General features: G+C 42.4%; 1 protein-coding gene across 2 annotated transcripts in view; it reads right to left on the reverse strand.

Annotated features, from left to right (window-relative positions):
- Positions 1 to 14,307, reverse strand: part of UNC13B (unc-13 homolog B) — a 208,375-nt gene that overhangs the window by 36,965 nt on the left and 157,103 nt on the right. For both annotated transcript variants that reach the window (XM_041468603.1, XM_041468602.1), the window contains exons 23-26: positions 14,145 to 14,279; positions 13,211 to 13,344; positions 12,216 to 12,301; positions 4,665 to 4,791 (exon numbers count right to left, since the gene is read on the reverse strand). In XM_041468603.1, coding sequence (XP_041324537.1) covers positions 4,665 to 4,791; positions 12,216 to 12,301; positions 13,211 to 13,344; positions 14,145 to 14,279 — 482 coding nt within the window. The remainder of the gene's footprint in view (positions 1 to 4,664; positions 4,792 to 12,215; positions 12,302 to 13,210; positions 13,345 to 14,144; positions 14,280 to 14,307) is intronic.

The following is a 14,307-nucleotide window of genomic DNA, read 5'->3' on the forward strand; positions in this document are numbered from 1 at the left end:
TGTCCTCTGCTCCAAGGAACACACACAGCACAAAAGGGTGTGTGTGTGTTTTTGTTGCCTGTGTTTAAGCAGTAACATAGCACTTACAGCCTTATTGAAATGTCTGTCTAGAGTTTATTGCAGGCAAGTGCCAACACAGCACAGCTGAAGCAAATCTTAATTTCAAATATTACTAAACACCATTCACAAACAAGAGAAAGAAGTGTCCACGTGTAGTTCAGTCCAAACAAAAGATTACTATATGAGCTTTAGAGAATGCAGCCTTCTCTACACAGGCAGCTGTGATCATAGAGATTGTGCTAATTGTGGGCTGAGTTTGCAAAGAACATGAAAGCATGTGCCAGACATGAGAGGGAGATCAAGAGCAAATGCACAGGCAGAGCATACTAGATAGCCTTAAATAATCTCTACACTTTGAAATATAAAGCACATCAATGCTAATACTGGAAACTGTAACTGACACAGTGTTAAAATGCCAACAGCAACCTGTCTACGTAGCCCTATTTATTATAGACAGCAACAGTGGAACACTGTCACAGACATATGGACTTCCTGTATTCTGGAAGAATTCCTTTTGAATGGCACTTCAGGCTCCTAAAAGTCAGCATATGTTGAAGTCTGCTGCAAGTTTCTCAAGCTTTCAACATTTTCTTTTAAACTGCAATAGTGTATTTTAAACAGCTTAAGCCTTAGGAAGGAACTCAGGCACTTCACAAGGAAGCAACTATACATCTTCCACCTGTTTCACTGTTCCAAGGCTGTGAGCTGCTGCTTCACATGTCACAGGTCAACATGCAGGGAAGATTACTTGTTTGTGCCAGAAGCCACAGTTTTCACTCTGAGAAGGAGAGCAACTTCCTAACTATAATTCATCCTTAGTTACCATCCTTAGTGCACCATGTTCACAAGAAAGGGCCATTTGCTGTTGAGAACACTGCCCATTTTTATGGATACCATATGTTGCTACACAAAATCAAGTGCCTAGGTATACCTAACTATCTTGCCAAATAGTCTAAGCAAAGGTAGCAGAGAAAATGGTACAGGTGGGTGGGAGTGGTGTATTTGCTCCCCCTCACATAAAAGAAAGCATTTACCTTCAGGAAGAGGTTTATCATGAAGGTTGAATGAACCACTTAGATCAGAAAATTCTGTAAGTACATCTGCAAAGCCAGCCTCAATTTTGTCCTTTGGCTGACACAAAAACCTAAGAGATGCAGATAATTTACAAATACTTCCAGTCCATGTGTACATTCAGGGCCAAACTATGCTTTGAGCTGTAACATATACCTAGAACTATCTTAGGCCCAATACTTCTTATAATACTTTACTATCAGCTTGGGCTGCTGAGCAAGTCAGGAGGACTCCAAGGGCTACGAAGGCAACATATCCAGAACAATATACAAAATTATCTAGTACAGAAATGAATAAAAATAATCTAATTTCAGGCAGAAATAGCTTCAAAATGTTGTTATATGGCAAATATCTTCTCCTTCATCTGCTTCAACTATTGGTCAGGAAGCAAACGCTGTAATGACTCACACAGCAGCAGCAGCAGCTCACGGTGCTGCTTCAGAGACATTCTGTGCCCACAGGGGTCAGCACAGCCTGGCTCCAGATGGCACAGCCAAACTCTCCAAACAAGGTCTGCACAGAATACACTTCAGTCCTGCCTGCTGGGAAAGGCAGTGGCACTTCAGGACTAAATGTAAGTTCACCTCTCTTGGCTGCACAACAGCGAGGTAACACAAAAGGCTACCATTTCAGCTTGGCCATGAGCCTGGCTCCCTCAGGGTCACACTCTGCAGGTGAATTAATCTTGCTCATTTGCTGTGGGTATCTAAGGAACAATCTCTGTGCCTTGGCAAAAGCTGAGGCGAGAAGGCAGGCAGGATTCCAATGAGTAAAATAATCAATACTGTGTTTGATGAAGAGAGCCAGAATAAGTTGACAGGATCTCAAAGGAAGGAATATCTTCTCCCACCAGAGAGGAGGCAGTCTCTAGTAGAGCTACAATGCTACCTGCACACTAAGATCAGTATTTAAACAAAGCATAGAACATGTATTTACACACCTAAAAAGCTGGGGTTTTCAGGAACTGACACTTCACAGTTTTAGCTGGCAGAGAAGGAGTTTTGAAGATACACTCCTAATTACATAGCTACTTCCATTTCAGAAAACGCTTCTGAGTTTCAGAAAATAAAGGGAGTATAGAAACTTCAACTTCAATACTTTGGACCCTGCACTTTGTTCAGTCATATCTCAAGGCTATGAGGAACACAGTTTCTCAGAGTTTAAAAACTGGAAAAGTGAATTTGTGGATAGCCTTTCATCTGACAAGTAGACAGTGATGCCTTGTAAAGGCTGACATAGAACAGAGGCTAGACAGAGTTAAAGAATAAAGTAGGTATTTATTAAAATGCCTCAATGGATACAACTTGGGCAGTACAAGAGCCCAGCCAGGGCTACACCCAAGATGAACCCAAAATGGTCACAAAATGACCAGTCACGAGGTCTCTCACTTTTATAAGTTCTGGTCCATTAGCATATTGGGGTTAATTGTCCAATTACAGCTTTAGTTTATGAAGTCCCATCCTTCTTGTTTTTCTCTCTTCATTCTGCCATTGTTTGTGCTCTTGGGCCTGAGATTTGGATCATTTGTCCTTGGTCCCCAGCTAGAGAAGGAATTGTTTTGTCTCCCTACTCTGTGAAGCTTACTAGCTTACTATCCCCTAATACGAAGCTCAGAACTACACATTAAAGCAGTAGAGAATCTGAAAAATATAAAAGCTAAAACCTGAGGTATCAACAGCCCAACCACTGTTTGGAGAGCAGCAATTTAGTTTCATCTATGGAGTTTACTAATGTGCAAACCTGATGTGTGGACTCCTTTGTTTAAGGAAGTTCTGAGGCTAAAAACACTTGTGATGAAACAAATCAAAGGACAATTCATATCAAGGGAATACTTTGTGACAGGTGAAGGTTACGGTTGAGATAAACATCACCTATGTCTGACCATGTGGCTATTGTACTGAAATAGGAGGGTGAAGTAACAAAGCCAATGGCTGCAAACACACATGACCACTGAAGCTCTACCACAAAGGCCAGCAGAGCAGAACAGACTGTAGAACAAAACCGAGCATCATTATCCTGATTATACAGGAGAAAATGAGAGATTAAGAATATCTGATGGCTTGCATGAGACTGCCCTGACTCAGAGGCATAGCAAAGAGAAAGGGGCTTCTGAGACTGTCACTCTAGCACCCTGCTCAGTGAGCAGCTTATGTCTCTTGCTGACCTGATTTCTTAATCAGGCCCACAACCCACACCAAGCAATTATGCCCAACTGCCTCAAGTCTGATTAACATGCAGCCAGCACCAGGCTTGAGGGACTGCATGCACAACAGCACGGCAAGAGAATTCGAAGTGCCAAACTGGAAACACAGTCCAGGAAAAATGTGCTTGTTAACAGGGGCAAAGTGCTGCATTTAGACAGCACAGAACAGTCATGTACACGGTGGGAACAGCAGTGTGGTGGGACATAATGCTGAGGGTGTCTGCAGACCAGCCAGTGGCCCACTGGGAGCATCACTCATCAGCAATATCTCTGAATAAAAGAAAATAAAAAAGATTGCTTTCAACTCAGTACATGGCATATGAAAGCAGCAACACTGCCTGCAAGGCAATGCATGGTAAGGTCTAGATAGAACATCAATATTTAAGGCCAAGTGTTATGACAAATTGTCTTGAAAGTAAATCCCACTTAGAAGGAAAGCTAGGAACAAACAAGAACCAGCAGAAGACCATAAAGAAGCACGAGCAAAGCATTTTCCTCTTGTAAAGCAGGAACAATTTATTCTCTATGTACAGCCTATATACAGGCTATAACAAGCTCAAACTGAAGCCAGAAAGATTTCGAGGGGGTGAAAATGAGAGCGTATGTTAAATCCCCAAAACCCAGTGAAGGACTAACAGTGAACCAGAGGATAAAAGGAGTTGTGGAGCAAACATCACTGAAAGGTTCTGAAAACCAGTTAAAGCACTGCTAAGACCCAGGATACCTGCTGCTGCTTGAGGCAGGTGTAGGACTCTAGATACACCATTTTCTCCAGGTTGCTCAGACAACCTTTTGGTCTCAAACACCTTCTTACAACCTCCTTACAACTTCTCCAGGTATGAAATCTATTGTTGCTCTTTTAAAGTTACAAGTTGCAAACAACTGCTTAGAGCTCAAGAGCAACAGCTTATCTGATACTTACAACTAAGCCACCCAGTCTTACTAACAAAAACATTATCTTTACTTACAAATCCTGTTGTGTGCGTGTACATATGACATCCACATACAGTATATATACATAAAGCATATCTGTAGGTACACATCTTCTATTCAAGAACTGCCCACACTGAAGACACAGAGTAGCTTTAAGTCTGTTCATGCCATTGCTAAACTTTGGAAATGTTGGGAGATATTGCACAATAATGGACCGAGCTGGGTGAGGCACAGAACACCACAGGGGAAAAACATGCATACAGACACAGAAAACTGAGAGGTAAGAAATGATGTATCTTGAAGACAGCCACAGGAAATCCAAATGGCCACCCTAATGCCAAGGTAACAAAAGGAAGTAGACAGTAGGGATTTACTACAGGAGACTTAAAACACTCACGCTGGATATTCAGGCACTTTTCCCTTGAAGGCAGGCAGATCACGAACGTATTCATTGTACAGCCACTTCACTTTGAAGTGCAAATTCATATAGTCTGCACTTTTACACAGTCTGTGTTTCTCATGCTCTGTAAGGAAGGGGAAAAAAAAAAGCATTTAGGTCTGAATTCACCACTGTAATCACATCAGGCATGGGAAGGACTTATGAAGAATGTCTGCAGAATACAAGGGTGTTGAGGATGAAGCATTTATAGAGCAGCAAAATCTTTACAACACAGAATTTCAGCAGCAGGCAGAAGCTCTTGGAGGTTGGGACTATTGGGGTTCTAGAGTTTTTTTCTGTAGCTCTAATTAATACTTGCATTTGTTGAACATTTTTTTGTTGTCACAGCAATAAAAATAGAGCAATGTCTCATGGCTTTTTCATTTAACATATCACAGTTGAGACTCCATCTTTGCAGGGGAAAAATTAAGGCAAGCAAATCTGTTCATTCTTGGATGTAAACAAAGGCAATAGCAATGTGTTACATTACATCCCCTATGAGACAACAGTAGAAAGCACCAAGAGTTTGACAGTGTGGCTCAAACAAGATCAAATGGACTACACAGGAATTGAAGCCTTCCTTGCTCCCACTTGGAAAAATTAATATTTCTCTTCCAGAAAGCAGGGTCTGCTGCTGAGCTTCTTCCTCCTGCCAGGTTTTCTTGTATTTTTGTATCCAAGCAATGCTGGAAAAATGCAGTTTCTCCCTGTATAATGCCCATACCTCCACAACACAACCCTTCCCACACACCTACACCACAAAGCACTGGCCGTAGTCAGACCTACGTTTCTGCAGATATCTCCGTAGACCACTGCTCCCCTTCCTTATCAGGAGAAATGCATGGTCCACGTCTTCACTCCTCAGGATCTTCACAGCCTACGTCCACACTACCATCTTTCAGTAATTGACTCCCACCTCTGATCAGCCCACAATTATGTATTTAAAATACTTGCTAAATTCTCCCAAAATCAGCTCAACGCTTTCTCCCAAGCCACCCCTCATGTGCTTACACAGGCAGATCCTTCTATTGCACTGCTTTTCTTCAAAATCCTCCTCGAAGAGATTAAAATTAATTTCTTTTTCATGATATGAGGATTCAGCAGCTGGCTTTTGCCTGTACTGTGACCCTGCATCATCAGGTGACCAATTCTGCACTGCCACTCCCCTGTGCCTCCTGTCTGTATCCACCTCTTTCTTCTGCCAAGTTTCACAGCAGGAATACACTTTGTGCCAAGCTTCTTTGCTCACTCTAGCACCACAGCAAGCTGCTAGTCCATGACTACAATGTGAGATATTATACTAAAACATCCATGATTTTGGCTTAGCCTCAGGTTTTTACCCCAGTATTTCACTTTAGACTCTTCTTTCAACCTTTAACATGGGAACTCCATCACTGATGTAACTTTCCAAGGGCATCACTGCTCATGTGCAGACAGGTTTCAGCTATGTTAAAAAGTGAGTATTTTTCTCAACTCTGAATGGGTTATTAACTGATAGGCATGCCTATCTTACAACATTATATATTTTCAGGTAAATGTGAATTCTTGCAACTAATTTAACACATTGAGAAACTTCCACATCTCTCATGAACCTTCATCAGCATGCACAAGAATGAAATCCAAATCAAGTGTGAATTACCAACTGAAAACACAAAATCCACAGAAATGTTCATGCCAAATTTTTCCATAAACCTTTGTCAACTGTCAAGCAGTTGAATGTTCCAGTGGTTTGTTTGCAAGCTTTTGTAAGAGTGTAATACACATTTCCTCCTAGCTCACATCACAGACTCACACAGATACAATCTCAAAAAAAAAAAAAAAAAGGAAAAATAATAAAAGAAAGAAAGAGAAACCCAATCTTTGTTTTAAAGAGATTAAAATGCCCAATATCTGAGAGACATAATCCTCAGGAGTGATGGTTCAATGGACAAATTACATGTACTATGGTTCATTTCACTCCACAGGGAGCTGTGTAAAGTCCATTCCTGTTTTACATTAATAACCTCATATCTTTCTCGAGCACTAAGAAAGCAGGAGTATACTCAGCATCTGAACTGCTGACCCTCTGCTATACTTCAAGCAACGGTAGAAGAAAATGAGAACTCCCTCTGCAGATCTAAAACTGGAAACAAACAGAGCAATAACTGTGCCTGCTCTGCTCCCTGGGAATGAGGAAACCAATGGACAATTATAACTTCATTAACTCGGATGTGTGCTGCTGCCAGCTGCTGCTCCCGCACGTGGAAAGTGCTGTTCTTGCCGAGGAAAGGTCTGACTTGGATGTAAAAAGGACTTAAATCAGATTTAGTTCCTCAAAATTAAACAATGCACTAAAAGCAAGCAATTCAAGCTTTTTCCTGTTTTCTACGACATCTAAAATGCTTCTAAGTTGCAGAAGAAGAAGATGCGAAGCAGCCACAAGCATAAACCCAAGTACAGCTACTAGGACTACCTGGCCACTACCTAGGCACTAAAGGAGACACTTGACACTAAGGGATAAATTACAGGAAACTAAAAGAAAGAAGACATCTTACCGCCATAAAAGAGAACTTTACGTATTCGAAAGACAGGAGGGGCTTGATAGAGAGAAGACAAGAATGAACAGCTCAAACGTTCTGGAGGACAAAGAAAGCCAACAAAGACCCAACCTCCCCCATCCCCAGCTTGCATCATCTCCCCTTCCAACTTCAATGGACCGCACACAGTTTTGATCAGTTGCTTCCTTTGTAAGTGGAAATGTTTAAGACCACCTGAAGGCGAGATCAAAACACATCAGTCAGAGGCATACACTGAAAACCCATTTTAGAAAATGTAAAGTGAAGATCCTGGCAGCCATCAGTCTTAGAACATTTCTGTTCTGCTTCATAACCCGCTGGCCTTAAAAGAGCTTAGCAGCAGCAGCAGCAGAACAGGACACAGATACCGTGCAGCAACTGCTGTGTTTTATCCTGAAAAGACCACAGAGTTCTGTAAGTCTCCCACACTTCCTTAGCAGATTTCAGCTGCAAACAGCCTTCTTCAGAGAAAAGCTTTTGGAGTAACCAAGGCCACATTATTAGGGCATTAATAGGGAACTGCTGCCTAGCAGCACACTTTCTAGTATTATGGCCAGTTCTCCTTCTCAGGTAGAGAACAGGACTTCTACCTACACACTCCTCAATCACAGATTTTTTTTCTTGATTGTTAGCCTATTTTTCATGTGTTAACTTCCAGCAAATAATGCCAAATTTCTGTAAAGAAACTCTAATAGGTACCAGGGCTGTTGAAGTGTCAACACTTTAGATAGCTGGCATCTGTGTGTGCCTCTGATCCCCTTCTCCTTATTAGAAGTGAGAAAGTGGCAGAATGATTTATTTCAATCCTGCCTGCCAAGTCTACTCAGTCTCTTTTCCTATCAGAGATGTTTCCAATTTGCAGCTCTCCTAATACTGATGTGTCCAAACTAAGATGAAATGTTGCTGCCAAGGATGACGTTGATTTTCTATTACTGTCTTTTAAGGTGTTCCTAGCAAAGGAAGAGCAGAAGCCTCTTTGCTCGGGGTGTTTGTGATTTCTGGGTGACAGGGGTTTCAGGGAGGTCAATGAGAAAACTACTAACAGCAGTTAGTGTGCTAGCAGAGAGGCTATCCAGCTGCTTGAGCACTGGGCAGTGTCCCAGGGGTGGAGCCAACTGTATAGCTTGGAAAATCATCCTCTACCCTACAGTGACTCCAGAGTAACAAAAGCCTGCCAACCAAGTCTGGGACATGTGTATCTAACCTGTTTTATTTTTGGACTGATGGGGAACAAGGGACACTTCTCAAAGACTCAGCAATCAGGGAAATGCTGGGTCTGCTGTGCATAGTGCCTTGAGTAATCACTGCTTAGAGGGAGAGAGAAAACAAGTGGGGTAGATTGTGGAGATTCTGCTGTGTCTCAGACACTGAGTCTCCTTTGGACAGCCAAAGGAATAATATCCAGCAGTCAAGCACACTGCTGCTGTGGCTACTGCTACCAGCTGCTGACTTATACAGAGAATAGGTGTTTCATTTTTATGATTCAACATTGTATATAAAAGCAATCTAACTCTTCACAAGGTGTCCAAAGGACACACTGCTGCAGCATCCACAGGCTGGCATGAATTCTGGGTCTGAATCCTCCAACATTCTAGGTATAATTTAGGATTTATGCACTGTCCTGCACAGGCTGCATAGTGCGTATGGGGGTAAGCTCCAGCTGGGAAAGGCATGATGGGGAGAAGTTAAACTCAGGCAGCCAGGCACGGCTTTCCAGCTGAGAGAAGCCATCTCCCACTTGAACTTCCCAAGTCTCTTCCACACTGCCGACTGGAGAGCAGTGTGGAAGCATCAGGCTGGAAGGAGGGAGAGGGCAGTTTCACGCAGCCAGGTCTGAACTTCTTCTCCTCCAAAGTCTCCTTACAGCACATGCCCTCTATTTCTACAGCAGCAGTATGGTCTTTCAAGTCTTCTTTGCAGATCTGTTTATTGCTGGCATAAAAACTACAGAACTCTAGAGCTAGTGTTACGTACTACATCCAAAGTGCTAAAACTACAGGTAACAAATAAAAGTCTTTGTCTATTCACAGCTACAAGCTCCATCAAGGACCACAAACTTACCACTTGGTGAGGTAAATGAGCTCATGTTATCCAGAACTTAGGAACAGAACATAAGGGAAAACACCATGAAGAAAATTAGGGGCAAATTTTATACTCTGAGCTCATGTGCACATATCTCCAAAAAACAGATTAGCTTTGTTGCAGAGCTCCTGCTCTCAGAGCAGAGAAGAAATGTACCCAGGAATTATGCCATGAACTGCAAAAAGAAATATGAAACTCTTGGTGCAGGTTAACTGGTAGAAAAACCAGCAACTGAACCTGAGAAATGACAGAGCCAAGAGCTGAGGCTGACAAATCTAATTATCATCCTACACATCATTTAATCAGTTTCCTTTAATCCCTTTTTTCCTAGTTTTAAAAAAAAAGCAGAGAGCTAATGCAATCATCTGCATTTAAAATATATGTAGTAAGGCCCCTAATTGAATTATTGTAGAGCTTGTTCTAAAGGTTATCTTCACAAGTTTCTGGAGAGCAAAGCAGTGTGAGGAATCACACTTGCCTCAAATAGAATTCTGCACCCTAAGCATTTCTTGAATATATATTTGAAAAAGACACATCCTAACACAGACTCCATCACTGTTCAACCCTCCTGCAGAACTTGAACAGTTAGACTACAAATAAATTACAGTGCAGTTTTTAGGTTTTTGTTCAAAATGCAAAATTCCTGTCCACCAGCAGCATTTGTATCAAATTTTGTAACCAATATTCTGAAGAGGGATGCGCTTTTCAGCAAGTATTTACTATACACTGAGGAACTCATGGGTGATACCAATACTTGTCTTAAGAAGCTCAGAAGTGACCAGAAGGATATCAGGAAAAGGTAAAATAAGCTCAGAGTCATAAGTGGGGACATGGTATGAGACATGAACAGAGAAAACCTGGGAGACCAAGCTAATCTGGGCACTGGCAACCAAATAAAGAAAAAAAAAATCATGTCCCCTTCGACAGTCATACAGCTGCACTTTGTATACAGCAGAGAAAGGAAGACTTAGGAAGGTGAGCAACATCTGGAGACATGCAATTGCAATTCTCACTACTGCAGATAAAGGTGCTTTTAACATGCAAGAGAGCAAACTGCATTATAAATTCCTGAAGGAGAGCACACAGGAGCAGAAAGAACCATAGAGTGGCTGGAGCTGGACAGGACTGTAAAGATCATGTCATTCCAATCCCCCTGCCATAGGCAGGGACACTTTCCACCAGATCAGGCTGCTCCAAGCCCCATCCAGCCTGGTCTTGAACACACCCAGGGATGGGGCAAAACCAGCTTCTCTTGGCAACCTGCGCCAGTGCCTCACCACCCTCACAGGGAAGTATTTTCTCCTAATGCCTAATTTCAATTTATTCTTTCAGTTTGAAGCCATTCGCCCTTGTCCTGTCACTCTTGTAAAAAGAGTCCTTTAACTCTTGTAAAAAGCCCCTCTCCATTGTTCTTGTAGGCTCCCTTCAGGTACCCCAGGTAGGTCAGCCCAAAGGCTGGACAAATGCAATTCTCTCAGTCTTTCTTCACAGGAGACGTGCTCCATCCCTCCTAGATACATAAGGACAAAATTGAAAGGGGAGCTAAAAGGGTTTGCAGGAGCAAATGGTTTCTAGGGAAAGAGAACATGAAATTATCACCATTGCCTTATCTCTAACACATGAGCAAGCAGTGACAGTCACTACAGAAGAGACTCTTCAACATAGTTAGTAGGTCACAGTCCTTCCTCCCAGTGTCTGTTCTTACATGAGCTTGACCTCACAAGACAAAGGCACTGCGGGGTACAAGCATATATAAAAAGTTTCTAACACAGAATTGAGAACATTTCATCCAGCCCTGCAGCATGTCAGATTCAAGCCTTCACCTGGCAAAGACTGTTCCCCCACAGCACAGTCTCTACATCTGCTGCACTGACAGAGATTAATAAAATAAATGGAGTCAATCTTTTTCACCTACAGAGCAACCCCACAGACTGTTTCCAAAGAACAAAATGCAGGCAGCTGTCTTACTGGCAGCATTTTTTTCATAGCAATCTGGAGAGTCTAATTGGCTGTCACTCCTGTAAGTGAGTTCAGATCAAAGTGGGGACAAGTGGATTGAGCGAAATTTTGTGAGTGGCCAAAAGCAGTAGCTTGACTATGGTTTGGAGTACAAATACAGCTAGCATGCCGCAGGCAGCACTGGCACTTCTGTTTTATCACAGTCTCACCTTATGAATGATCATAAAGCCCAACCCTGCAGAGACAGTGGGAGCTGGATGCTCTCTGAAACTTGTGAAAAGTTGGTAAGATTGTGAAAATCAATGTACAGAAGTAAAATCAAGTTCAGAAACCAACCATCAGAAGAGTACTGCAAGAAGAAGAATTCCTTTCTGGATGTTTACTGGGTTTTCATGCCTAATTCATTTTCAGAAACAGTAAAATTTCCTCCTTCCTAGGAGATGGAATTATGCAAACACTAACTGGAAATGAAGATGTCTGCAGCAGGAATTATTATAACAACATCTTTCTGCTAATGGCTTAGACAACCTGTGCTGTATTATCTAGGGAACTAGAGCCGTGGCACAGCCCAGAGTCCACCAACTTCTCTCCTGTCTACCACAGCACAATGGAAGATGAAGCTGCTGCTGGCTGCTGATCCAAGCCATCTTAAGTTCTAGGCCAAAGGGAATTTCTGATTTCAAACCAGCTGGGATGTCAATGAACAGCTTGCAACACAGCCTGACATGGAGGTCTACAGCAGATCTCAGCCTCAGTTCTGACCCATAAACCAGCTGTGCACGAACAAACAAACGCTAAAAATCCCAGCTCCAATCAGTGATGCTACTCACGAGCTTAAGCCTCAATTTCATCAAACGATGGAGAAAAAGAGACCAGCAACAAGTCAGCTAACAGCAGTGAGACATTCTCTTACCTTCCATGGCATACTTCATATCCTGGGCAAAAAGACTCCACATCACCTCTGCGCTGATCTTCCCAACTGCAAGCTCCTGAGGAAACCTGAGGGGACATTTGGAAAAGGCTTTGGCATACGTCGAAGCAAAGGGCACTTCTTTATTTAGCTCTGAGCTATACTACAAGCTGAAAATCTCAACCTTACAGATGCTTCCTTCACCCTAGAGGACCAGTTGAAAATAAGAGATCAGGACTAGACTCTGTGGCACAGATTAAGTAAACCAAAAAATCTGTTTAACTCAAAAAGACAGGTCCTGCATGTCTTTCCTAGAAGAGGTGCACCCAGTCATCCTGGGAATGTGATCTCTATGCCCTTGCACTTTTTTCCCCTTCCTTGCTCATTTTTTTCTTTCTCCTTTTTGAGGGTTACTAGGCTGACAGGTGACTGCTAATCATGTTAGATCAATGATGATTAGGGCACAATCCAGGTCTCTGTGTGTAATACCTTGTAGGATCTCTGTCTCTCTCTGCCCTGTGGGACTGTAACAGGGGTATCCACCAGTCAAACAGACCCATTTCCAATGGGTCCTATCTGCTGCTATTCAAACTCCACCCAGTGCAATCTCCCAGTGCTGCACTGAACACCACGTTCCTAAGCCATAGTGTAAGGCACCACAGCACTACTGTGTGCCTTGATGTGCACCCCAGAACTGCTCAACATCAGAAAAAACCAAAAGAACTCTCACCCCAGTTTCAGGTGCCTCCCTGAGTTCAGGATTGTAATAATCAGGGTGTTTGTGCTCGAACGCCATCGTAACTGAACCTTTTGAAACTCTTCCATCCCAATCAAAAAGTTATTTATATAGACAGAGACAGATAAGACAGAAAGACAGACAGACAAGATAAGTACTTCTATAAATGCACAAGTGACAGAAGAGATAGAAAGCAGTTTAACAAATAAAGCAGAGCAGACACAGACTAGCATTAGCCAAACATGACACGGAGGATTCTTACTGATTCAGGACTGGGGTATAAGAATTCTTGTCCTCTTCTATGATGGAAACTATCAAAGTGATGAGCTTGGGCCAAAAATCAAGGTTTCTGATGCTGGGGCCCTGTTCCTCGGCAGGAAGGTCCTGAGTTTTGTTCTGAGAAGGAAGCCATTGGAAAACCAGCATAAAATGTAAGGGAAAAGAAAAAGCTAATTGCAGATCACCATGCAAATTCCAAGCACACCTCTGGACCCTTTCTTCCAAAGAGCTTAAAATTATTAATGACTGCTGACAACATGTCTGATCTAATGCAAAACACAGTAACACACCAAAACATGTTGCTAACTGGTGGTCTCAAACACAACTAATCCCTGTTTTGTCATCTACCACGCCAGGAGCAGGCCAGGCTCCAGGAGACCTGCTGAGACATCATTTGCCCTAAGCCTTTTCCAAATACTTGCTCTTTAGGCACCTGCTTGGTGCCTGTATCCCTGTTAACGTGCTGTGTGTGCATTACTACAGAGAGGCCAGTGGAGCTGTCACACATGTGAGAACAGTTTGTGTCTAGAGGCACCTCCTAAACCTATTTCAGGCAGGATACTGGGTGACAGAAAAAGAGGGAAAATCTCAGTGCTTGAGGTTTACATATGTTAATGACAGTTTCCTTGATCAGCCTACATTTGCTGAAATTGGCTTTCGTTCGCTCAAAGCTACATGAAACCTTCCCTTCACAAATAACTGCTGAGGCTGGCAAAACACATCATAATTAGTTAGTGTAAAACAATTATCATCTTCCCCTTACTAATTAGTGCTCATTAATTGATTACAAATTTTGTGCATTCAGAAGATAACAAGTCACACAACTTTGTGCTGGCTTTTTTTTTCAATTAGTATTTTTGTTATTACCTTAAGAAAAACAGAAAAATTCAATTTCTGCCTGCTTATCAGCTACTCACAGGATCTGTCTGGTACTCCCGACTGTACAGCTCATGACAATTGTTGAAAATGTACTCATAGGTGGAATTGAGGCAAGCTTTTACACAGTCCTTCACCACCTGGCTAGCTCGCGGTGGACTCTGCAACTCTTGGACCTGGCAAGGGGACAACAAAAAGAGTCAA

Source organism: Pyrgilauda ruficollis, unplaced genomic scaffold (assembly GCF_017590135.1).
Source record: "Pyrgilauda ruficollis isolate IOZ18807 unplaced genomic scaffold, ASM1759013v1 scaffold220, whole genome shotgun sequence".
NCBI classification, from domain to species: Eukaryota; Metazoa; Chordata; class Aves; order Passeriformes; family Passeridae; genus Pyrgilauda; species Pyrgilauda ruficollis.